The sequence below is a fragment of the Aplidium turbinatum genome, chromosome 17, assembly GCF_918807975.1.
Source record: "Aplidium turbinatum chromosome 17, kaAplTurb1.1, whole genome shotgun sequence".
Lineage (NCBI taxonomy): Eukaryota > Metazoa > Chordata > Ascidiacea > Aplousobranchia > Polyclinidae > Aplidium > Aplidium turbinatum.
The window spans coordinates 12,456,574-12,484,260 of NC_137488.1; the positions used below are offsets into that span (position 1 = coordinate 12,456,574).

At 37.5% G+C, this 27,687-nt stretch overlaps 2 protein-coding genes across 2 annotated transcripts; one reads left to right on the plus strand and one right to left on the minus strand.

Moving 5' to 3' along the window:
- Positions 1–388: 388 nt before the first annotated feature.
- On the minus strand, positions 389–18,116 carry LOC145786966 (NPC intracellular cholesterol transporter 1-like). The gene is made up of 27 exons (XM_082598715.1): positions 17,993–18,116; positions 17,627–17,831; positions 15,560–15,748; positions 12,589–12,776; positions 12,064–12,199; positions 11,074–11,220; positions 10,542–10,677; positions 10,076–10,212; positions 9,650–9,791; positions 9,342–9,474; positions 8,401–8,633; positions 7,915–8,118; positions 7,255–7,450; positions 6,762–6,946; positions 6,336–6,448; positions 5,884–6,008; positions 5,230–5,383; positions 4,795–4,906; positions 4,397–4,549; positions 4,082–4,202; positions 3,503–3,636; positions 3,343–3,407; positions 3,050–3,238; positions 2,635–2,804; positions 2,269–2,382; positions 1,913–2,075; positions 389–1,709 (listed from the first exon to the last, which is right to left on the minus strand). Exons 1-27 carry the CDS (start codon positions 18,080–18,082, stop codon positions 1,546–1,548), a joined length of 4,098 nt encoding a protein of 1,365 aa, XP_082454841.1. The 5' UTR covers positions 18,083–18,116; the 3' UTR covers positions 389–1,545.
- Positions 18,117–25,764: 7,648 nt separating this feature from the next.
- Positions 25,765–27,627, plus strand: LOC145786195 (hepatocyte growth factor receptor-like). The gene is made up of 3 exons (XM_082597841.1): positions 25,765–25,815; positions 26,433–27,561; positions 27,608–27,627. Exons 1-3 carry the CDS (start codon positions 25,765–25,767, stop codon positions 27,625–27,627), a joined length of 1,200 nt encoding a protein of 399 aa, XP_082453967.1.
- The last annotated feature ends 60 nt before the right edge of the window (positions 27,628–27,687 follow it).

Genomic DNA, 27,687 nt, shown 5'->3' on the forward strand with positions numbered 1-27,687 from the left:
GTGCTTTGGTATAGGCCTATAGGCTAGCCGAAAACGTTCGCACATTTACGTTTTTAGTTGTTAGGCTTGCAGGCTATGAGTTGCAAGCAAATATTAGCTGTAAACAATTCCAAGGTGCCAGGTGAAAAAATGTGTAGGTTAGGTTATTTCGAAGCATGGCAAACAGATCCGGTGAAAACCTCAGATGGTAGAAGCCTGCGTCAATAACTAAAAGTCGCTGCAAATCAAGTTGGCCTACCAGACGTAAAACCTGCCACGATTAAGTTTCCAAAAAGCTTTTCTGTCACAGGATAAATATCGATGAAATCAAGTTTGTAACAATTCTCTGCTTCCTGCTGAGCCTTTTTTATGTGACTTGTCTGATACATAAAAATAAACACTTGGCGAATGTTTTTCGAAGCCCATCTTTTGCCACAAGGTGAAAAGGACAAAACGTTGATGCAGCAAAATCCATCATTTTTACATTGTAAAAATGATGGATTTTGCTGTCTGGGAAGAATAAATACCAAGTTTTTCATTAGAGATCGGGATGAAATTTATGTTACAGGCTATACGAGAAATCACTGTCAAAAATTAGACTAGTAGCACACAAGCCAAACACAGAAATAGAAAAAAACAACAAAGCAATGCCCACTCTTTATGGTTTGGAAATATGCAAGTTATAAATCAGAGGTGACAAACCTTCGGCCCGTCAATGAATTTTGCGCGGCCCGCAAAACAATCTGACAATCGCTCATGCATTAAAGACAAAAGACATCTCAAAGCTGTTTTATGCCTTTACTAGTACACCTTTCCTTTGCTATTTTCTTGCCCTAAACACTAACTTTCAGGGATTAAAATTAGAAAATAGGAAAGCTATAAAGTAAAGTTGTGAAAACACTATTCACCAACTTCACCTTGTATGTTTGGTCAATTCCAATCTATGACGTCACGATTAAAAAGTTGTGTGGCACAATAACTTATGTGTAATTGACAAAGTGGCCCGCGACCGCATAAAGGTTGGTCACCCCTGTTATAAATCAACATAATTATTTACTAGTGGCCATACGTTTACCAGTGACTATATATTTTTTAAAGGATGGCATACATTTCCAAAGTGATCGTGGAAATGAACTATTTGATGATCAAAAAATGTAACACAAAACAGTGTAAAACAGAACATTTCCAAATCAATAGAATCGTTTGGAAATCGCTGTAGAACCTGGATGCGTAATATTTGTCGAAATCCGCAAAGAATTTTCACAGAAAAAGTGCGTTAATGTGGTCAAGTAAAAACTGCGCTTACAACAATATCTGCCTTCGCATGGATCTGGCCAGACGCGACAAAAATAACAATAGTGAAAGAAAAGACTGTACCAATCCGTTGATCCGTTTTTCTACCTTCTTTTAGGAAAAGTGAACCTTCATCGAGGTAATAGGCACTGTCAATAATAACAGCATCCTCTCTTCAAAAGTTGTTTTTTAAAGTCACTAAAATATGTTTAAAGCGTTTTTCAAAATTTGGTTAATTTTCGTCGTTGACGCGTTCTAATAAAATTACATCTTTCACGCGTGTGTGTTCGTCGACAAGCTGCCATACGACGAATGATGTTGAGAGCCAGCACCAGCTCTCAAGTCGTTGGCAAAACTTCTCCGCTCTTCCGTGCTGCTGCTGCTGGTGTCGTCGTCGTTCAACCGTTGGTACTTCGGAACCGCTTTTCTCTTTGGTCCTGCGTGTTTTACAACTCAAATTTAACATGGAATTGGAAGTGGAGAATTAAAAACAACTCAAAAATGAATAAAAAAAATCAATAAAACACAAAAAATATAAAATAAAATATGAAAATCTATAAAGATAACTCAAAAGTTAACATGGAATGGGAAGTGGAGAAAAAAAAACAAACAAAAAGGATAAAGTGTTTACAAAACTTACCAATGTAACTGAGGAATACTGGTAGGAAAATGAGACCGTGACTGGCACCGAGCAAGACAACACAGAGATACATGCGGAAGTAGAAGATTTTGAAGATCTGAGATTTACTGAAAGCAAGGATTGCGATCCCGGCGAATTTGGTCAGAGTGATTCCACTGAACACCTGAAATTACTCAGCATTGAACGAGAAATACAAACACAAGTCGTGGCTGGATGAAAGTACACATAACAACTGTGAATGCAGACATAACGTGGTAAAATTCACTGGCAGTGGACAATATAATGATGGTGCTGCAAGCACAGCTTTTTACGTTTCACAATAAAATTACATAATAAAAGCGTTGCATTCTACTTACCGAGCTTCCCATTTCCGCCAATGCGTCTTTAGCTCTGCTGACCCTTGTTTGTTTTTGGCTCAAAGCAAATGCTCGTGTCACGTGGGCGCAGAACTCCACAGATATGCCGACAGCCTGCGTGGAGCGAAAAGTTAGTTGTCAGCACAAAAACGAAAATCACTCAGGCCGTGATTGGAGTGGTAAAAGAGGATTACACGGTAGCGACAATCAGCTTTACACAAACATCTTGCAAAAAATGACTAGTATGAGTCATGTAATTTACAATTCTTTGAAATTATTTTGCAATTTTAAAGATATTTTCGAAGTAGAAAATCTTATACAGTACTTCTAATCAACGTGACAAAAAACCAAGGAGCCATCTCTCACCATCACCAAATTGACGAGGGACACGGCGTTGAGCGGAATGTTCCACAAATGCATGCATCCAAACATGTCCAGCAATATCATGAGAATGGTGGCGACTACTATCAGCGCTGATAAGAGATCACAGCCCATCACGAGGAAAACAACAACAAATACGGCGGCGATAGATATACCTGTTCAAATAACCTTGGTAATAAGCTGATATTGTTACCCCAAGTGTTGTATTAGGATAAAGCAAGATGATATTACGATAGCAAGAATTTTAGGATCTAATTAACAGCTTTTAATATAAAAGACTTGCGTAAGCAAAAACTTCTGTTTGTCTATTAGTAGCATCAGATTATTGTTGTTCGCAGTCCCGGATCACTTCTAGCATTCTTCTCATATCATATCATCAAAGCATCAATCCGCCACGTACCTAGATTGAATATGGTATCATGTACTATCGTCAGGTACTGCTCGTAGAACACGTAGAAAACGGAGTATGGGAAAACTTCGGCTTGTGTGGTTTCGGAGATCTTGGCTGCGATCTCATTCGCGTGCCTCAGACAACCAATGAAGTCGGGCGATGTCTTGGCGATGGAGTGATAACCCATGAAATATGTGGCTGAGAAATAAATAACTGGTAAGCGACAAGATTACGACAAAGTAACAGTCAATTTACAATTTTTAGGGTAAATAAGAAAACGGTTAGTTTAAGATAAAAATTACCTCCAACTCTTGCTTTGTCTCCGGTACCGATAACATTCACAGCCGATCCATAAGCAGCATGGCCACTGTAAAATAACAGTCTCATTAAAAAGTTCATAGATGGCATCACAGATAGTTTCACCATCATTAAGATTGACTGAAGATGTAACAGATGACCTACCCTTTCCCGCATTGTAATCCTGGATTGTCCTTCAAATACCAAGGCAGAAATTCCATAAATTCAGTAGCATTAGGTCTGGGGTAGGCTCTTGCTTCGGCAGTGGAACGACAAGCCTTGCATTGCGTCGAATTAACCTGAAACCCACAGCAAAACTAAGCAACACGTATTTTGTACATTGGCAAATGCAGACTCATGGTGAATTCTAAAAAAAGTCGCTCTGCTTTTAACTCGCATGGCAAAAATGCCATAAACTTAGTTTTTAGTGATTTGAGATTCAGCGATCACATCTTAACAATTTTGATGCTCAAAACTATCATTTCATTTCAAATGCAAACTTCATCGCCTTCCAGTCGTTATTATAAGTTTGCATGTTAACAAGGCCTGTGAATACATGAGGTCGCTATGTGCACACATAATGCCAACATTTCATCAATTAGCTGACAAACGTTGGTATTTTACATCGATGCAACGTCACTAGATGTTGAATTGACGTAAAAAGGAAACCTTTACCGACTGGATGCTCGGTTAAAACTGAGGAAATCAGTCAAAATGGTTTAATAAAGTTCATTCGTTTCTCACCACAGCACTGCAGAACTCCGGTTCGGGAGCCGATGCGTTGTACCGGCAGCATGAAGACTGGGGCTTGAGCCAATCAAAGTAATCGTCGATCCATGAAGATGCTGAGTAGGCAATATGGGAGCTGGAACAACACAAAACATTTGAGTGATGTTGGCCAAAACGCAAATCGCTGTTTACTCCAAAACTTTGACAATCGAAGCAAGACTGGAAAGTTTGAAAAGAGCTGACAAAAGGCAGTGTCAGAATTTTTAACCGACATTAAAGCATCGTATAAACCACCGTCTTCATAGCAACGTGAAAGGGTGGCGGACTTACTATTCTGGCATTTTTGATGCGTAAGAAATCTGCTCAATCAGGGAGTCGTTGTTGCACCCCGTTCCACCACACACTTGATTGGCACCTTCTGCAGAAGAATAGTCCTGACCTTCTTTGACCACAAAGTACACCGGAGCACCCACAGATAGATAGCTGCAAATAAAAGGATTGAATAGACAGCCTCGAACAGGCGTTGCTTCGGCAAATAGAAGGCATAAATGGATAAAATAGTCAAAAAGCAAGTCATGTTCTTGCTTGGTCACGTTTTTCCATATAAAACTACAAGACTACGTAATACGTATGTCATGGGAAAAAAGCACGCACGTTGCTACGCAAACATCCAACGCACGCATTTCGGAAAGGTTACTACTTTTCCTAAAAATAACCGGTTCGCTTACTCATTGATGCCTTCGAAGTAATCAAGCACATAAGAGTCTTCGGGCATGGATAACGACTGGTCCAAGCCAATGTCCACTTTGTGCAGCACTGCTCCGCTGAAGCACGCCATAGCTGGAAATAATATTATTTCTTATTAAAAGAACTAGTAGTAAGCTTTAAATCGCATGCTGCAAGACGATAAGAAAACTTTTGAGATGATTATGTAACATACGTCGAGTTTTGTGACCACTTTACGCTGCCCATCCCAGCATTAAGCACAATGCAAAACGTCCAGGCACATCGGCCTTTCAAATATACACAATCGTTCATTTTGCGTGTTTTTTAATTAGATTTTAATCCTTTTCAAACTACTTTATATCGTAGTTATTAAGTTAAGTACAATAATATTCAAGTTCAATAAATGCATTTAGCAAGTAGTCCGAGATTTCACTCACCAGCAAATATAAGAATTATTGCAGGTCGCATGTATTTTGAAAGAACGCTGGGAGCAAAGTAATACTTGAAGAGAGTATACAAAATGCCGTCGTTTTCAACAGTGTCGTCGGAACTGTTCTTCAAACAGCAAAGACAGTCGTACCGCCTTGCAGACTGCAAAAGTACAACTATTTCATGACAAGGAAAATAATCGATTTTTACCTGTTTAAAATTAAACTGACTTGCGCAGAAATATAATTGGTTTGTATTTCTAGAATCTAGACATATAACTGAGTTGTTTAAATATCAATGTTGTTTAAAAGATGGTATGGACATGTGATAAGGAGGGAGGAAGGAAGTTTTCTTAGAAAGGCACTAGATCTAAACGTGGATGGGAAGAGGAAACGCGGTCGTCCAAGAAGAACGTGGAAACAACAAGTGAAGGATGAGTTTAAAAAAGTCGGACTGAAAGAGGAAGATGCAAGGGACAGGGTGAAATGGAGAAAAGGGATTAAGACAATTGCTGCGCGGAAACAATCGGCCACCCCCACTAGTGGGGAACAAACCGACGATGGATTATGATGATCAAGCATTGTTGTGGGTTTGACAACTGTCAGAAGATATTTTTCTCCTTTCCTTAAAAGTGAAGTTAGTTCTTTTGCAACAAAACATACCTGTCTTCTGTTATCAAGAGCCAAAATGGCAACAAAACACGTGACTTGAAGTAGAAAGTCACAAAACACGGCAAGACCAGCAAACATAGAGAAGGTGCGCACTGCAGGCATTGTTGACAGTCCACCTGAATTTGTTTTAAGCTAATTAACAACTTTTCCCCAAAGCAATACATGCATTGGGTTACATTTCGATAAAGCATCACGAATCTAACGTCGTTTTTTTGTTATTTTCTCTTCACAGGTTTTAGCTATAAAACCAATAAAGTACCGTAGTAACTAAAAGCAATGTTGACCTTGGTGAGCACTGAACAAACAAAACCGAAGTCAATTACACAGAGTTGCATATACAAAACGACCCAAGACAAACAAAACTGGTCCAGATTTTTACTTCCTGGTTTGTTAATTAACTTTGATAATGTAAAACTAGACCATGTAGAGCCTACGCAACTTACCTAAAAAGAAAGCGACTGTTTCAGAAATAGACGAAAGAAACATGCTCGGAGCAACTTCGCCCAGCACTCTGCCGAGTTGGTCTTCTGCACTCTCCAACGGTCGTCTGTCGTCACTGAAACGTTACAGAAATAGAATTAATCTTATGTTGGGACAAAAAAATATCAGAAAACGAAAGTTTTCCTCATAGTCGAGTATGATGAATCAATATAACGTGGTGTCTGGTGAAACACGAAACGACAGAACGACAATTCCGGAGTGTGGGATGACATCACAAAGAAAAGTTTTTACCAGTTTAAACCAGTTTCTCTTGTCAATTTGTTGTGACGCATTTACAACAATTGTTTTTCGCTTCTACATACAATCGCAATTGCGTTGTCAGAAAAACTCTGTTGCAGAAAGCGAACAAAAAGGTAAAGATGACAAACCGTTGATAATGTTGCACCAGAATAAAGATGTTATCAACTCCTACAGCTAGGGCCAAGAACGGGACAACTTCGACTATGATCAAGGTGAGTGGGATACCGGCGTAGCTGAATATCCCCAACGCCATTGCGACGGAGCAAAGAACAATCAGCACTCCGGACAAGCCAACGGTGAGCTGGCAGTCGATCTGTCAACAGAGAGATATCATCAAGTCTAAGTGGTCACCGAATTCAAGTACTTTCAGTAAAAGCTAATGGCAAAAAGGTTAAATCTTTAGTAGTTCACCAAACTGCGCGGTTGCAGCTTATTCAAAGCCCAGTTTGTTATTCTGCTATAATAAATTGTTCAAATAACTTACATAACAAATTGTGCAAATATTGACGTGCTATGTAGTTGTTGCAAAAGACTGCGTAGTCCCAAAACTTACACAACGATGTGAAACGGAACTCACGAGATATAGTTTCAATATTTTAAAACGTTATGATAGCCACTCACCATGATACGACTAAAGCTTCCGAATCTTCCCAGCGCGATTGCGACATACGCGAACATGATAAGATATGACGCAAGGATGGTCATGACATCAGCACCCGATTCGCGGTTGATCTCGTCCTCGATGGATCGTTCCGCGGAAAAGGCGATTCGGAGATTTCCACCCTTGGCCACGTATTCTTTCATGTACGTTAAAAATCTGCAAAAAAAAACGTTCAAATTAACGTACATTGACGTTACCCGCGCGCTTCTTGCAAGTTTTTTTTTGTATGAAGGTAAGACCAAGTCTACAAATTCATCCTTTTTACATTGATTCAACGTTTGCAGATGCATGGGTTTTCGCAACGTCAATATGAAAAAAGGACGGATTTGCTGGCAAGAGAAATGTTAACTGCGGTCCATTAAAATGCCATTTGATGGCAAGCAACTTTTAACCAAACCTATGACTAGAAAATAGCAAGGTGGTACTGTTACTTTGCATTCATCAAATGCTGGCATTTGCACAACAACCTAACCTATTTTATAGGACAGTTGTGAAACAGTCAAAATCCAAAGCGAAAAATACTACATGTCATACTATAGCAAGAATCTTGAAAAGGGTAGACGTCGACCAGTACAACACTATAACAAGATCAAAGATATGAAGGTATATAAAATACTTACGCCAATTCCCAAGCCAGTGCCTTGTCCACTTTTTCCGAGTCATTATAGTAGTTCACTACTGGGAACGTAATAACGGCAGCTGTTGCATTCAAGAAGTTTTGCTCGTCGTAACCGCCCAGAGCGATCCAAGGAAAAACTGGACCACCGAACGTGCCAAGACAGGGCATGTGCAATTTAGTGGCGTCGTCCACCGCAGCAGCACCGCTAGGAGAAAACGACAACGATATGTAAGGAAAAAAGCTTAAGATGCCCGTTTTGTTGAGTTAAAAACTGAACTGAAAATTTTACAGTTTTTTAAAGACACCAAATCAGTCGCTTTTTAGATTGATCTAACGTCTGCAGACGTTATGACAAAAGAGACAAAGCATGACAACTACTCACCATGATACGACTACAGTCATTGGACGTCTGCAGACGTTGAATCAATGTAAAAAAACAACTGATTTGCTCTCTGGGATATTTTTAACGCAAGGTGACTACACCTACCTTGTGCACGCCATCAAGTGGTCATGATAATCTGCCCCTTTCGAAAATCCTTCGTCGACCATCACTACCTCGTTGAGCTTGGTGAGGTTGTTTTGAAAGTAGTTAAGCACAGACATGATGGTGCAGTTGTTGTTATCTGGAGCAAGTGGCTTAAGGCAAATGTCGTTTAGAGTCACTTTCTCCCCATTGTGTTCAGCGGTTATGCTTGCAACGGCATTTTGCAACTCGAGAATCTGAGAGAGACAAAAACAAGTCGCAACTTTAGCTCAGTAGTCGAAGACTTGCCGTTAAACTCATTGTGAAAATCGTAACTCAATAAAACACGAACACCTAATGGGTGCTAGGCCGAATGCTGTTTTTTAATAATGTAGCACAAGCCTGGCTAGATTTGCAAAGTGATGTGTAGTCAACATCAGATAAAGTACTACGAGTTTTTCGCAGCAGAAACCCAAAGTACGGTGATCACAATCTAATAACCGGAAACCCTTAACCAGACAGCAATGAAAAGAGCTCGAGAATTTTAAGCTGAGTCCTGTGCTTTCCATTAAGTTGTTGATGCCAAACAAAGAGCAGTGTCAAAGTGCAAACGTGTTGCTGCGTTCCAAGCTTTTAACGAAGAGTTGAACGAGCAGCCAGTGGCAATAAATCACGTGACAACATTGACCGTTTCGTTGCAAAATCACCAGGCTTCTTTTGTACGGCATATGCTCATTGTTTCAGCAACGTTAATCATATGATCGTCAAATGAATTTGCTCTAGTTTCTAGCAATAGCAATGAGCCGCGGAATACATTGATTTTAAAAAATAATTTATTTGCAGAGTACGATTGTGCATTGCAAAGAGAGTGATTAAAATGTGCGGATTTTAAGATATTTTCAGCACTGAGAAATCCAAAGTAAAGTACATTCAGAGACACAAAAAAGGTTTTGGTTTGTATTCACCTCCGTGAGGATGTCTTTGCGCAAAATCGGACCAAACGGAATGTGCTGCTTGTCCTTGGGGTCGGTTGACTGCACATAGGGAGTGTACATAGTCCAGGTGCTGAACGGCGCGGTTATGATAAGTTGTTCAGTTCTATGACACAAGAACATGGTCAGTTTTATATTAAAGGCATCTTTTACTGACTGGATTAGTCAGACAGCAAGAACATTTTCTAAATAAAATCAAGCTTTCCGAAACAGCTTAGCATTGTTAAATCGTTACACAAGAAAATGTAAGAAACATGTGATAGCGTTTCAATACTTGATACCTGTAAAAGGGGCCAAAGTGTTGATCGAAATAGTTCTTTCTTTGCCTTGCTTGGCTTGTGGGAGCCGACCACAGCTCCACAGGGTCAGTTGTGATCGTCATAAACTTTAATCCGGCGGCAGTGGCAGCTACCACTATGATGCCTGTGACAAGAGCTTTGTTATTTCTTTTCAAGTTTCGGCTCTGTTCAAACACTCGATTGTTCGATGCATTCAATGTACACAGAAATAAGTTTCAATGCTAAACGCGTTCTCCATTTATCAATTGCCAAAAAACGACGCTTTTTCAAACTGCACTGACTAATAATAATAATACGAGTCCAATAATATTTATATATAAACTAAAAATTGTTACAAAACACAAGAGGGGACGAAATGAGTGCAGATGAACAGGAGCATGCTGTGACAAGTAACCGACGTTTTCTTACCGCAAATCAGCACAGTAAATGGATGTTTGGCGCAGAAAGTTCCCCATTTCTTAAAGGCTTTACGGAGTAGGTTTTCTAGAAATAAGCCCCACTTTTCCAATCTGTTTTCAGATGAGTCGTAGCCGATAGGATTTACACTGTAAAAGAATTCCTTTTATTTCCGGCAACCGGCCCTCAGACCGAAAACACTTCAGCTCCAATCAAGATAGAAAAAAAACATAACTAAAAAACTACCACCATTAATAAACTATTCGGAGAATTGACGAATTATTCCAATACGATACTATCCGCATGTAGATACATCATAAAATTTCATTTACAATAAAATGGCGTACAGTACGCTTCATTATATAGAATTAGAATAATTTTATAATCTACTTTATTTCCATGCACCGTGATTTTTAGTCAACCAAGACGCGTTGTCGTACAACAACAGTACGAAGTGACACGATCGTAACCAACTTACACTTGAGCTGCAAGTTTTCCCAAAGCATCGTCATTCTCATCAATGTCATCGTCGTCGTCTATCACTGTGCAGCAGGTTTCCGATACACTTGAGTCGTTGTTCTTTCGGCAGAAATGGGTCCAGAAGATGACGTTCACTTGATAAAAAGAAACCAACACTTTATTAAAATGGCTTATGCAAATAACAATGATTGTGCAAAAAACAGTAGTAATTTCATTGAAAAATTTAAGATCAGCAAATTTATTGCGTAACAAAGACTACGTCGAATGACGTGACAACTAATCACGCGCTGTAAAGGTTACAAATAGCTGACAGTGCAAAAGTTGTGACCGTTGGCATGACATTTCCTCAAATACAGCAAAACATGCAGACAGCATCAAATATTTCCTGTTTGAAAACAACAACCTCCATACTTCAAACGACAATTGCACATACAGAAGCAAAATCTGTGTTTTCTGAACCATTGCAGATCTACCACCCGTCGAGGGTGATTGCAATTGACATTTACGACTGAGATAAAGCACGGACTTACTAAAGATGAAGACGAATCCGACGAAAACAAATATCATGACGATGTAGTAGCCATCTATGCCCCATATGATCCATGGTTTAGAGGGCGGGGGAGGAGTGGGAGGGGGACCGGAGCATGAAGCCGGGCAATCGCTGCAGCTGCATGCACCTGGGGAAAACATGTTGTCATGACAACCTTTTGAGTACGTAGTGTATAACTTCATTGTGATTGAACGAAGTTGCAAGTTATTAAACTTGAAAAGTATTCTTCTAACAATATAAGTTAGCCCAGCATATTCAAATCTAAATTCCCCACTACGGAAGAATTTTGCAATTTGCAGGGGAACTTGGTGTATATCATAATTATTAATTAGAGCCTGTTTGGGAAAGCGAGCAATCACACGCAATTTTTTTTAGGAATATTGAGGCTAACGAGCTTATTTCCAGTGAGAGTCTCTCTTTTAAGACTAAGGTTAAAGGTAATGTAAACGAATTTTTGACAAAATAAATTTGTAGAAGGAAAATTTAGATTTGAATATCGACTAAAAGGGTCCACAGGATAAAAAAGGTAGGAAACTACTGAGTTAGCCCGTTAAAATAAGACTAGACTTCAAGAAATAATTGCACCTAGAAATCATTTCGAGCAGTGTATCTGCGCCAATAATCGGAACTCGAAAGCATTTAAAAAGATAAACAGTTTGAAAGTAGCTGCAAGAACTTGTGATCTACTAGAGCAAAGTCCAAATTGTGCAAAGTGCAGACATTCCCTTGCATACGTCGGTATGATACGAACATTTGAGCAGCTGTTTTGCATGGTCGCAAAAAACTGTTGGTATACTGCGCAAAGTCGACACACGTATCCTTTGCATAGCCGTAATCAAAGAAAGTTCTACAAAAACTTTTATGAATGTCCACTCCAGAGTTATCAAAATCGTCAATATGTTTCTCTTAGCCAATCATAGGAAGAATTGGTAGGGCACAAGTAAAAACAAATGACCATATTAAACATTACCTTCTCCTAAATAAGAGGGATTTTGACACTGGTCTGTTGTGTAATTCTGCCCTTTCCATGATTCATTTGTGAATACAGCATCAATTTGAAACGGAGCTAAACCGTTGTTGATGTCGTTCATGTATGTAATCCATTTCTGTGACGAACATTGACCAGTCAATTCAGCTGGCAAAACTTTTCATTGTTACATCATTTCACGCCTAGCGACGTTTAAACGAAGTAGAAACAGAAATGGTTTCTAAATGCGATGATAAAATTTGAACATATATAATATACATCATATTTTCAACTCGATAGCACAAAGTTCACCTGTTCGTTGTCGAATAGGATACGGTACTTCAACATAGCACATCGACTTAAATACAGTTTTGGAATATTGCTTAGTTAATGGGTATTGACTAGTGTGTATATAATGTGCTTTAATCATGATGCAATAATGTATACGGTACGATGGTATTTGTAAAGTAGTCTTACGAATACGCAATTTATTGGTGATATATCTAATACAGTAAAGCAAAATCTTACTTGAGCGGTGCAACGTTCACCATACGGCCCACAAAGAAGTTTTATTGCAGGTGTGTTCGTCGATGGGCTGGAGACGTGAACGCATGAGTTAAACATCGACTCTGCAAACTGATTGCTGATGTTGTAACCCAACTCGCTGATGTATGATGAGTTTGCGTTGTAAGCATGAATGTTTAATGAAGAATCATCTGTAAAATTGAGCAGCAGTAAGGCAAAGTTTTAGTCAATTGTATGGACTGAGGTTGCAATTTTATTTCCTCAATTGCCAAACGTTAAAACAACAAAAATATGCTGCGTAGGAAAAAAAGAGATTGCTAGGTGGGGGCATCGCATGAATTAGAAATCGTTACGTCATCGTTTAAAAAAACATATTGTATGTAACTGGCAAACTTTCGCTGTAACAATAGCAAGTTGATTGCAACAAAAGAGTTGGCAAATCCATTTGAGGTTACTCTTTCAAGTTTAAAAAAAATAATGGCAGTGAAACAATAACCTTTGAAAGTTTTGCTGACTCAATAAATTGAAAACCTTAACTACTGGCATCTCCGCAAACAAACAATTAACCACCACCTCACTTGTCAGACGGTTACGTAACAAAACGATCCTCAGATGTAGGAATTGTAGGAAGAATGATATGACTGATGTAAATTGAAAGCTTTTAATTAAAAAATCGTGACAACATGACTAGTGTTGCATCAAAAGAAAACTTTGATAAGTAATGCCTAGGGATCGCGATGGTTGAACACATTTTTTTAGACATCGTTTTTTTTTATCCCTTTTATTTGCTTTTTACACTATTTCCAATTTGTTTCATGCATTTTTTCAAGCAACAACTGTTTTCATTTATCATAACAAAGAACTGTAAAAAAATGTTAAATTATAGCTGCTGAATAACTTATTATAAATTAGTTTGCTGCAGTTTTGACTACGTTTTGGGTCAGAAGTGTAGTCGCATGCTCAGAAAATGTACCAATGAACCACCAAACTTCAAGTGCTACCAATGATAAGGACTGTTCGGTCCAAGTGGCAACCATGTTAACAGTCAAGCCCTCCATTGTTATTTGTCTTAATTTCTTATTAGTTTGTTTGTTTCATTTCTGTCATTGCATATAGCATATTATGATGAGGAAGGCTAATTACATGGAACATATTTGACGTTATTTAAAGTTTAATTGGTGAATTGGCAGTCTAGTCGGCTGATACAAGTTAATTTATCGACAAAAAAAGTAGAGAATATCACACTAAATTATCAAATTTAGTTAACTTGAATTTGCCAATTTAGTGCGATATTCAAAGAAAATGAAGGGGGTGTACCAGCAAACATCTGTAGGATTGGTCCATGATACTAGAGAAGGATCCACAACAGAGGATACAAACAGATATGAATGAATCAACAAGTGAATAAAAAAATAACAGTTAACCTCTCAAGACATGTAGCTCCACACAAAGTGAAATTAACATGCCTTTTGACTCTTTGTTATTATTTCTTTAAAAGTAATGTCTAAAAATACATTACTGTCCAAAAAGAATGTCTAAAAAGACATTATTAAAAGTAACTACGGACAGTGGCCAGTGTTTGATGAAATGATGAATTTAAGAGTGATTGTTGTAATGCAATGAGAATGGATTTAATTTTTAATGTAAATGAAAATTAAATCCATTCTCATTGCATTACAACAATCACTCTTAAATTCTGAAGCTGAAGAGATCGGAAGATCGAAACACTGGCCACTGTCCGTAGTTACTTTTAATAATGTCTTTTTAGACATTCTTTTTGGACAGTAATGTATTTTTAGACATTACTTTTAAAGAAATAATAACAAAGAGTCAAAAGGCATGTTAATTTCACTTTGTGTGGAGCTACATGTACTTGAGAGGTTAACTGTTATTTTTTTATTCACTTAGTGCGATATCTCTACTTTTTTTGATTATTATACCACAATGAACAATGCGCATCCTCATGAATTGTTGGTGAAGTCAAAAGATGTTAATAAAACGTTTAGTGACAAAGTTTTATTTTGGTATGTTTTGATTATTTCAGAAGAAATATTTCAGGAAAGCAAAAGTGCAAATTTTTTTCCAACATTTAAATATTAGACACAGATTGTCACTGCAAAAAAAACGATTGTTTTTGTGAAAAAAAAAAACGAGCACAAAAAAAGACTTACCGTGCATTCCTAATAATGCCGTTTTAGCTTGTTCATAGAGACCACAAACATATACAACCAAGCAACCACACGGCATTTAACATAATCGATTAAAATTGAACAAAACTATAAGCTACAAACGTTTTCGGCCATACACACGTTAGCCCTTATCAAGTAACAAAAAATAACTGCTTATCATACCAACAATGAAAATGAATAACTGATCTAAACACTGAATTGAAAAACGAAATGCAAAATGAAACGGCAGAACATAGGAGAAAGGCACATCACATGGCGTTTAAATTACACCAGGCAAAGACGCATCATATGACGTATCAAGAAAAGACGTTGAGTAAATAAGAAGCACCTGAGGCAAACAACTGTGTATTGAGGCGAGGATTGTATGATTTTATTAGCAAAGCCTCGTGGATTTTAGTGTCGAATTCGGTGAAACATTTACGCATAATTCTAAAGGACTCCAAGGATGGTTTGTTATTTGAACATGTTTGACAATCGAATATGTGATCTTTAATGGCACTATGCTTGTTCAAATTAGTTAAATCCAAGTGCTCCCTCACTCTCGTGGCCAAATGCCGCGTAGACATACCGATGTAGACCACAAACTTTGCAACAAAATCAGTGTTATCCATTTGCAATTTGAAACACAGCGTAACATGTAATAGCAGGAAATAAAATGCCATTATTTCAATTTATCATATTTCGATTCATTATCACTTGATTTAAATGCCTGGTGAGTGGTGAACCACTCATTCAATTTTTACAGATGTGTTATATATTTTGGCAATGAATGACACAATACTGACCCCCTTTTCCTTGCTTGACCACATCTGTGAAACGACTCTGATCAGGACTGCATGTCATCTCACAGTACAATGCAACAAAGTTTCTGTAACAAGATGGGCATCTCGACAAATACTGATAAGGAAGTTGCAGGTTTGCTTTCAGAGTTGACAGTTGGTGAGTATCACAGCATGTCATGGAATCATTTTTACCTGAAGAACACATACAACAGTGGCATATTATAAGTAAACGCACAGTAATTAGCCTAAGCTATACAAATCGTATTCGACATAACCAAATTAGCATCCTTCTATAACCGGAAATCATTACAGGTAAAATTAGCACAATAAAGAATTCTGTGTATGTTAAAAACATATACGGTATGTTGTTTGCATAAGCATAATCAAGCTTTTATCTATAGCCTACATATCTTCTCATCAGCCTACTTCCCTCAACTATGATCAAATTTAAATGTTCCAAGGATAAAAAACAAAAGATGATTGAACCATTGCAGAATCTATTGAAATAGTTATTTTACCGCCAATGGCACTTCAGTAACAAAAACATTTTACCCAATAAAATCGGCCTATATCTGTAGTTAGGGTTACCATGCCTTCCTTATTTCTAAAATTAGTCCTCATTATAAAGGTAGTGTCTTAGAAAACTCCACTGCAGATATTTCTTAAGAAGTGCACTTAACTTAGACTTCTGTCCTCAATCTGTCCTATTTTCAGTAACAATGTTAGAATCAGCAAGCTACAGTACTTAAAATCGTCGTCGGCTCCAGCTCATGTCCGAGCATTGGTTTGTCTTCAAATTGAATTTGGCTTAGGATGGTGATGTCGTATACAATGTGGCTTTGGAGGCCCAGTCTATGATGGAAAAGACGCGGGCGAAAGGCACATTGTATGGAGGGTGGGGGCATGGTAGTTTTAGCTTTTCTACTATTTCGTTTTTCTTGGGCTTTTTGTATTTTGCTTTTTTTTTTCGAAAATTTCCGTGCCTTTCCTGGTTCTTTTCTCCAGAGTGGTCTGTCACTAGCAAATTGTTCCCATGAATCCAGATCAATGTTTGCATGGTTGAGTGAGAGTTTCAGCTGATCTTTGTATCTCATTTTTGGTCTTCCGGGGGGGTCTTTTCCCTGTCTCTAGCTCACCATAAAGCATTATTCGAGAGAGCCTCCTTGGGTCTATTCGCATGACATGTCAGAGTTGAATCAATTACAGATTGTCATTGAATGCATTGTATAATCATGTCCACGATTCGTTAAATGGCCTCCGAAACTACTATGCTGGTAGGCCATGTTTGGTCGTCGGCTTCCACAAGCCTACATTTCTCTAATCTATTGGTATTTCAAACTTTTTTTTCCGCTGGAATTTGTACCGTATGTGAAACTTGTTCATCTTCACTTGCATTTGCAACCTTTCTTCACAAATAAAACAAAGTCGACAAAAAATAAGCAAAATAAGAAAAGCTCAAAGACCAGCTTTATATCTTTTTAGGAAGCAGTGCGTTTAAAAACAACTGCAAATATGGTTCAGGGCCTTGTTTGTGTTGTTCTCACTTGAGTGAATGCAAAAACGGACTTTATTATATATTATAGCTGCCGGGTGTGAGAATTTGGCTGCTGGGTTAGGGTTTGCAACACGGTAACATGTTCTTTTAATTGGCTGTTGTTTAATGTTTTTATCATTTAAAGTAAACTTTTGATAATGGTTTGAATTTGGTCAAGTTTAGGTGCCCACCAGATGGAGCTAGTACTATTTTGGGACTTGGTAATAACTTAGTTGGTTAGATGTATGCTTGTGCTTTCCAACGATAGCAAATTTGTTGAAATTGAACAACAAATGAATAAATGGGAAACAATTTCCTTCAGGTGTTTTTCAGTGCATTTCCAACCCGTACTTCCTCCTTTATAATAGTCCATTCCAACGTGTGTGACGTATGATGGCGTCATCATCCACTTGACCAACAGGGCGAATTGTGAAAGAGCACCAAATTTTTAAAAAGACCAAAAAGAACCATATTAGTGAATGGCATAAAATTCAAAAGTTGTACAATACATTACCGGTAAGTACGTTACTTCTTACCTTTATACAAGTAAGGACACAACTCATTCAGCAAATCTATTCCTTTGGGGTCAGTTAAATTTTTGGCTTTTCCATTGTATAAACAATTGATCTTTTTTTCGTTGTTTGTATTTACTCCACATTCTCCATACATTAAACAATAGCCAGGTTTATGAACGAACCCAGGTTCAACCTTAACATGACTGTCAGTGTTTTGTCCAATTGCCTGAAAAATATTATCATAAAATTAATGTTAATTTAATTGCAAAACCTTGCCATCTTAACTAAAAATTAACAAACAAATTAGGGTATAGATTAAATAATCCGCAGTACATATCCAGTTCAAAGGGTTGATTAAAACATCTGAAGGTACAGTACAGAGCATACCTGATTTAAAAAAAGTAGAATGAAAACCGTCCAACATGTGAATTGAGGAGCTGTTACCAAGTTTTGTGTGGAATACATTGTGAACTTCATTATGAATAAAACTATTTTTTATTCTATTTATTGCCTGAAAAATAATAAAATTTAAATATGCACCAAGGAGGTTTTTAAGACATAAAATAGATACCATACATTCTTCTTTAAGTAGGCTACTAGAATACAATTGGATATTGTATTTGAAATTATTATATACGGTAGCCTATTTAAAAATATTGATAATAAACAATTGATGACACAGTCCTTTCTCTGTCATAGTAGGCTGTCTAGAATAGACCATTATTTATGGATAAAAATGGTAGGCAAAATAGATTTGTATCAGAATAAATCTAAATTATAAATTCTATATATCAATCTCCATACAATTACAAGCCCACTGTGGTACGTCCTGAAATGCATCATGGGCTTGAAGCTTCACCCTAAAAACAGCTTCAAATAAAGCTGTAGGTCAGCATTTCTTAAACTGGGGTAAATTCCTCGTTTTAGAGGGTAAATGAGATACCAATCAAAATCCCCATCAGTTAATGGGACAGAAAAGCAACAAGCAAAAAATAATGTTTTTTTTTGCATCATTTCACCGCTTGACTGAGATAACTGGAGATGATTTCAATCAAAACTTGAAGGAGGACATCATCAGCCATTTTTAAAACTTGCAGGATGAGTTTGAACGATATTTTTCCGAGACGTTAAGGACTGCTCTCCATTCAGCGGCATCTAATGGATGGAATAATTCCCCGGCAACAAGACTTCAACAATCGGAAACTTCACTCTGTCGATCTCGGTGACGGGGCCTGCGTCAGTGATTCAAAACCTCTACAAGTATGCGAAACTGCCAGGATTAAGCTCTGCAAGAAGCTTTCCCAGTCCGAGGATAAAGATTCAATCAATCAATCAATCCAAGAAGAATTTATAGAATTAACAAACGACTCTTTTGCAAAAGATGAATTTCACTCTTGCAACATAGAGGAGCTTAGGGTTAAAATGCAACATCACTATCCAAGGGTAGGTATTCAAGCTCTGAATATTCTGGTTTCGTTTTCTTCAACTTACCTAGTATGCAAATGCGGCTTCTCTGCATTGCTTACTATCAAATCTACAGCAAGAAACCGACTTAATGTTGAATCTGATATTCGTTGTGCATTATCTACTAGGCTACTTTACCAGACATTTAACAACTCGTTGCCAAAAAGCAAGCGCATCCGTTGCATTAAATATAACTGATGTAATTTTTTTTGCTTTTTAATAAATGAGCGCCATGTTACATATTGGGGATAAATCTGATAAGCATCTTTATTAAAAGGGCAAAACATACAAAAAAGTTTAAGAACCGCTGCTGTAGGCCAAAGTCCTTGAAAAATAGAACACTCTTTTTATGTTTTCAACTAATCTTATTCCAATAAACTGTTCTTGGTCGCTGGCTTGAGTCTTCATTCTCGGCTTACTCAGTCTGATAATAGAAATTTAAGCCAACAGCAGTTGTTTCTCAATCTCAGTGGCGATCTCTTTTTATTCATTGAAGTACAGTAGTGTGCCTGCCTCTGCACACTAGTGCGTATGAATGTGTAGTTAGATTTACTGCTATGGGGTGGTGGCTGACTAGATGACTGCTTATGGTCTTTCGCTACCATCCTGATTGTGCCATAATCTAACCAACAGTTGTACAATGCATTGTTTTGACCATTACATTTACTCTGCTTGTTTGTTAATATATGGCGCTGTTGAAACAAAATATATTGACTTGATTTGTTAGCCTACCAAGTTTATCATTTTGCTAACTTTTGAAGTGCATTGTGCTGTAGCAGCAAAAACTTTTCAGGCACTCCAAAACGAACAAGCAATTTCTTTCTTGCTGACATGCCTTGTTCTGTGCTATAAATATTCATCGATCAGACAGCACTTACATTTTGCATTCCAGCATCCAGTGTTGCCACTCACATCAATTTTTAAAACATCAAATTTTTTCATAAAAAACATCAAATTCAAGATTAAAACATCAAATTGAAAGCTCGGGTGCGTTTTGTCAATAAAATGATAAAAAAAGATAACAATTACATTAAATCTAGACTTTCTTCGTAAAATTTACTTAAAGGTTTATTTAAAAAACATATTTTCAAGAAAAACTACTTGGCTAGCAGAATTTTATATGTAACTAAAAAACACTGGTCTACGAAAAAAGAATTTATTTTTGCTCCAAAACTTTGAAGACTGATTTAGAGTAATTTTGGGGTGCTGAATCCGAATCTGACCTGAGATTTATCCTATCACGTGAGGTTTTTGAGATATAATAACAACAAATTGTTACTTAATTATCAAAAGTGGAAGATTTGGCGTTGCGTTTACTACTAACATATGCAGTGCTATAAGGAAAGGTTAGTGTTAGACAGGCCAAAACAGCCTAAATAAGGTTACTGGACAAGCATTGACATAGGCCTGCTTAAATCTTTGTGGTTTCATGCAAAACATTGACGGAGGAGGGGTTCAGTTATACTTTTAGCTTCCCTTTTAATTTGTTATTACTGCCTTGTTAATAATGTTGCTTAGACAACAAATTGGTATCAAAATTATAGTCGGTGGGTGTATTTCAGCTACTTATGCACCACATGGCCTAGATTTCTGGATATAGCACAATGTGTATGTGTGATAAACTCAACATCAAATCTTCCACTTTTGACAAAAGTAACAATTTGCTGTTATCTCACAAACTTGACGTGATAGGATAAATCTGAGGTAAGAGTCGGATTCAGCACCCCAAAATTGCTCTAAATCAGTTTTCAAAGTTCATAGGCCTAGAGCAAAAATTGTGTAGACCAGTGAGTACACTTTCAATGCGGTACCTTTTTAATTTTGGTGGCTGATATATGCAAATAAGCTTACCTACAGTATATATACATATATAACTTAGGCCTGTATTTTAAAACACTACTCGACTTCAAGTTTGACTCACTTTGGATGTAATGCAAAACTGATTTTACAAAATGCATCTTTTATGATGAATGAAGCCCAGCAATTGGCTAGTTATGAAACATCAAGCTAAAGTATCATTTTGGTATTACACTTTAGCCTACTTCATGGGGTCGAATTTTTAGTCAAGGCCGACTTGAGCTCAAGTAAGGTTTTAAAATATGGCCCTTAATGTCTTCATTTTAGATACTACAACCAGCCTATCAGTTTTCTTCACAACGGCTCATCATGCTCATGTATCTTTTACGTGGACCACCATTGCTCATAACTTCCACTAGCCTATTTAATGGTTGCCAGCTGGTGCAGCTTCCACTACTTTTGGATACAAGTTGGCGAGCTAGAAGCTGTCCTTTCAAAGTTATTGAATTCACCAAATTGATTATATTTTATTTAGTCTGAGCTAGTTAACAGCAAATTGCTTAACATCAGATTTTTGGGCAAAAACATCAAACATCAAAAAGTTACCCAAAAACATCAAATTTGATGTAATTACATCAAGAGTGGCATCGCTGCCAGCATCCCACACACAAATGTTAACCAAACTATCTTTTCTCTCAATGTCTAACTCACTAGTCACAGGAGCGACACACCCATGACGTCAGCCTGTTGTCAGGATCACGCCACCTTTTTGGAGCAAATACTTCTCCATACAATTCTCCTCTTTTTAATTTCTTTAATTGTACTAAATAGAAAGAAAATTCTTCACGCTTGACTGTTTTCAGCTGACTGAGCTTTGAAAAGGATTGGATTCTTTTTCTAAGGTCCAACCTCGTTGGTCCAACTCACGTCCAGTCATGCCAGTGCCACATACTTTTTTCTGCATATGTCAGTTTTTTTCTTCTCGAAGTAGTGAGGATGAGTTGAATAAAAATGTGGTTGAATCGTCGTCCACGTGTGAGCCTCTGGAGCCGAAAGTCTATTCTTTTACTTACCCAGATTTACGATGTTTCTGGACATTCATTACTACATGTGTGCTTCTCTCTGTTTTTGTTTTATTTTTTGCTATTTATTTTTTGGGTTTTGTGGCCGTGCTAACTACTAATATATAGCCTATAACATAATTTTTCATTCAGGCACGTTTTAAACCTTTCAAGGTTTTGCCACCTTTTCCCGTTCGTTAACGTGCTGGTAGGTTTATATCGATTTTTGTAGTTAGTATCTTTTTCGTTATGACGAAAAATTAATGACGAAAAATAAAATGATTGATTGATTGATTGACTACACTGGAAGGCTACTGGAAAGCAGCCAGTCTTTGGTTTCATCATCAATGACGCGCAGACCTTCCAGTCTCTTAATAGGTGGCTTGAAGATGGTACAGTCATTGATGATGTGGTCTGCGGTCTGTTCCTCGTCATCACCTTCACAGGAGGAGAAAGAGGCCATTCCCCTTTGGTGCATGGTTGAGCGAAAAAGTCAGAAGCCCGTACAAAGAAGGTTGAGGGTGCAACCATGTATTTTTAGTGTCAGACTGATGGGGCATGTGTCGGCGTCGGAGATGAACAAATGGAGTCTGATTAGTTAATTTTGAATCTTTATCTTCGGACTGACAAAGCCGTGATTGGTTTTTCCTGGTAGTTTTGCATACTTGTAGAGGCTCTTGACACAGGCCCGGTTACCGAGATTGGCAGTGTGAAGTTATCCGATTGTTGAAGTGTTGTTGCAGGGGAATTATTCCATTCACTAAGTGCCGTTGAATGGAGAGCAGTCCTGAAATGCGTTGCTCAATAGCGCACACCCCAATTAAGAGTCGATCTTGCTCAGCGTGATCTTGAGCCGGGCGCGCAACCACTGAGATAACGGGGCGGTCTGGTGGTAGGCTACTTGACTTCCATTTATGGTCCACCCAAGGAGCCACAGAGATGTCTTGTTTATCAGCTTCTTTGATCAGAAGTAGTCCCTAATCAGAAGTTGAGCGGCCGGCACGAATGGGTACCACTGCCATTGTACCGCATCATCACTATGACAAAAATTTAAAAAAATACGGAATTCAGTTTTGTCAATAGGCATTCCTCTCGGCTTTCATTTTCTAGTTTTGCAGCTGGAAGCAGCTGACTCGATGACTGGGTAGGCTACAGTGTTTCGCTGCTCCCTGTCTGAGCGTAGGCCTACTGTTCAATCATAATCATAAAATAGCTAGATAGCTAGTCTAGAAATCTGTAGGCTATGCAGCCGACTCGAATTTAATTCAGTTTGTTTGGCACTGATTTGGTGATTTTTATTACTTTATGATTGTGCAGATGAGTGTGTTCTACTTTCCATTAAAATGAAGAAACTATTTTGCAAAATATGAGGAATAAACAGCAACGTTCTTTGAAAATCAAAAGTAAAAAACAATGCTTGGCTGCATTTGGTGACTATATTTTTGAAAACACTTTATTGCAAAATCAAATACCGTATTTGCATATTTATATCTCTGCCCCCATTCCAAAGGGAGAAAGAGGCGTTGAGGGAGAAAGAGGCGTTGAGGGAGAAAGAGGGAGAAAGAGTGAGAAAGAGGCGTTGTTTAAATGTTTGGGTGGCAGCTGACTTTGGTGACCTTTTGGTCTTTCGCTGCCATCCTTGTTGTGCAAATTATTTGTGTTTATTGTCTTTTTGCTTTTTGTGTCTTTCTTTTTCGCCAACAAAACAAAAAATAAACTGAACTGAACTGAGCGTTGTCAACATGCACACCATCATTAAGACCCCTAAAAGTTGTTTTTGTCTCCCGAAAATTTTCTTTCTAGGCCTAGCTATACCACTTTATTTTGGTTAGACTGAATTGCTCAATGGTTTTTGACTTGATTTGCTGAACAATTTCTTTCGAGGTAAGCAATATTTAAAAATGAATTTCAAAATGGAAACTTGCCTTCACGCATGGTTTCATCAGTTTGTTTACTTTGGCAACCAAACAAACCAACCCACAAATGAACTGTCAATGTGTTGAAGTGTGAGTGTGTGACACACACACACAGAGTGTGTGGGACACTTTAGAATATCAATTACCACTTAGGGCAGCTCTGTTGTAGATTCGTGGTATTGGTTTACTGATTCTAGTGCTATTTTGTTCGATTTAAAGTCAGATTGCAACAGATACCTCATTTGAAAGTTATGGTTCTTGTGTGAAACAGTGAAGATAAACTGATAATTTGAGGAAATAGGCAATGTATAGCCTATCGTGTTGTTGCGGCAAATACAATTTCAATTTGCAGACAAAAATTTCTCATAATACACACACAGAAAAAATAAAACCAGACAGTGTACGGTAATCAATTAGTGATCAAGACAAAAAACTTGCTGATAATATCTAATGTACCTAGTCAGATTTTTAAAAACCATCAGAATTCATCACAGACATTATCAGACTTCTGTAGTATTTGATACCATGCTGCAGGAAAATGTAAAAAAGGAAAACATGTTCTTCTACGGTATAAGATGTTAAAAGTGGTGATTTTAAAATTAATTTATGACTCATACCGTATACGCTCATAAGGTAATAGTAGCCTAATGTGGCAGATAGCCTATCCTACTAGATTCAGTTCTAAATCCAGGGCCAGTTTAGCTAATGGGGGCGCCGGGGCACTTTTAGATCAGGGGCCCCCATGCAAAAATGTTTTTTGCGCTTTTGGCACGAAAACCTATTACCGTATTTTACCGACCATAAAGCGCACCCGATTATAAGGTGCACTGTCAATAAATTGCTTTGATTAGTTTTTTGTTCATACATAAGGCGCACCTGGCTATAGAACGCAACGTATTTTAAGAAGTATGGGTTACCGTATAAAGCTCATTAAACTCAGGGCCTGTGAATATCACAGTTTACTTGTTGTATAATAATTGTAAGCAAGTCACAATAGTACAATGAGCAAAACAAAAAAATGGGCCTAGTGAATATCACAGTTGCTAGTTGCTTTTACCGTAGTTTATTGTGTAAGACGGTGGTTTATTTGTATAATATAATAATAGTATCGGTAATTCGGTACTGGTTTTGAGTGTAGGGTAGGCAATAAAGCACTACGGTACTTGTTCCATACATTAGACACACCGGCTTATAAGGCGCACGATCAATTTATGAGGAAAAAAGGATTTAAATTGTGGCTTATGGTTCGTAAAATACGGTATTACATATGTGTAAGGGCGAGTTTAACTGATGGGGGCCCTGGGGCACTTTTAGATTGGGGGTGTCTGTGCAAAAATTATTTTTGCACGATGTGCGCGAAAAACTTTACAAGGTAACTTGTCGTTCATATCAAGCATTGTTGTGGGTTTGACATCTGTCAGAAGATATTTCATTTTCTTGATCATAAAAATGCAATTTCAATTTGTTAGCAATGCAGTAGCGTGAGCGGTGAGCGCACTTATCGCAAATACGGCCTTAATTGAGCAGGCTATGCTATACCTCACGTCCCTGTATACGGTATCATTTCATAACATTTCAGCGTTACAACTTTGCAACCAGAATTACAGTCAGCTTCGCAAAAACTGAAAAGAGTTTGAATTAATATGGTTGGTAATTATTTGTAAAGATTGATGCCTGTCTGGTTAATAACTAAGCAGTAGCCTACCAGTAGTGTTTAAATATTGTTGACAATGAATCAACCCTGTAAAGTTATAAACCAACAGTGGGCAAACTGCGGCTTGCGAGCCGCATGCGGCTTGTCAACATAAATTTTGTGGCTCTTGTATTGAATCGTAATCTTGCAAAAAATTATGATTATACTTTATAAATATGTTATTTCGCGCTGTCAACCAAGCAGTGGCATGCCTAGGGTATGGCAGGCATGGTTCGAGCCATGGGCGCCATACCCACATTGACAGGGGCGCAAAAATCGGTTAGTAAAAATTAAAATTTGTTACTTACACTTTCTCCAAAATGTAATTTGCACCCAATACATTACAATACAAGATCAAAAAGGAGTCTTTTACTGTAGCCATTGTTAAACAATGGAATGGTGATGTTGCAAAAGCAACATTGTGCCTCTCCTGGCTCATTTTTTGTTCACTTAGCAACAATTGGAAGTTTCATAAAGTCACTAAGCAATGATTAGTTGAAGCTTAGAAGTGGCACCAGAATTTACTTATTTATTTTTATAAGAATTTATAACTTTGTAAAATCAAAACATCGTGCAACCTTGACAAATGAACGCTTGAAACAATTAATTTGCACAGCATTAACAACTTATCGTCCAAATTTTCAGAGATTAACGAGTTAAGTACAAAACTGATATGGATAAACAATTATTGTTTTTATTGCTGTTTTGTTATTTTGTGTCAACTGATTTTGCGGCTCGCCGGTATTTATGGTTTATCCGCAAGCGGCTCTTTCTTTGAACAACTTTGCCCACCCCTGTTATAAACCATTGTGAAGTTGTCAATATTTTCTATATTTCAACTTGATAGACTAATATTTATGGTATCGTCTTTTTAATCTGTTGGATTTACTGTTTAGATGTTAGAAAACAATTTGCAGTTAAATAGTATCAAGTATACTTTTGGAATCTGCTGTGTTTTGTTGTGCTTATCTGAGACCTGCAGTGATGAACAGAGTATAAGCAATCTGTATAAATTTTCAGACTATTCGCGAAAAGTGCTCTTTTTTACTTTTGTTGTGGATGAACAAAGGAGACATGTTTATGTTGGAGGTGAACAGAAAATATATAAACTGGAATATGATCTTACCTTGAATAATAGTTATGTATACACAAATAACCCAACACCATCTGATAAGATTGAAAAGTGGGAAAACTTTACTTGCCTTTTCAGTGATTGCAACAAAATTAAGCTTATGATTGTGGATTCAGAACATGACGTATTGTTAGCTTGCGGTACAGCTCATGCTGGGTTATGTCATAAGCATGGATTAAACAATCTTTCTAACTCTGTTGTTGTGAATAGAAAATCCTTGAATGCTGACTATATTGTAAGTCAATCAGGAAGTACACTGGGTTTGCTAGCTCCAGGACCTACAGGAGAAAATTTATTTTACTTTGCGAGAACAATTGATGATAGTTTAGCTTATGAAAAACAACAATCAGTTTCCACTAAGAGATGGAACGATCAACTTGATGGGTTTGTGCTTCTGTTGAATAATACCAAGCAAAATGCTTTGCAATCTTTTATTTCTGTTTCTCCTTCGTTTTCGAAATCTTACAAAATAAAGTATATCTATGGCTTCAGTCATAAAGGGTTTACGTATTTTGTGACTGTGCAACTAAAAAATGTGAAAATATCAAATTCAAAACAACAGATTAGAATAATTAGAGTTTGCCAAAATGATACAACATACCGTAGTTATGTAGAACTGCGACTCAAGTGTAAAGATGATGCTAAATATAAGGCTAATGTTGCTCTTGATGCAATAGTGTTAAATGTCGCTGATGACTATTATACAGGTCAAGGTCTGAAAAATGAGCAATCTGGTAACAACGCCACACTGTTTATTCTTGCTGGATTTCCTTCATCTAAGTCCAGTTCGTCATATACAACCACCAACCTGTGTTCATATAAGTTACATGACATTGAGCAGAAATTTATGGATGGTATTCAATCTTGTAATCTTTTAAGCAACATTTCCCCAGGTCTTGATTTTTTGTTTCCAAAAGATTCTCCTGATCATAATTGCAGAAAGTCATTCAGTGATGTGACAGCTTGTCCAACCAAAGAACAACCCAATGCAGTGCACCATATTTTGGTAAAAAAGCCAT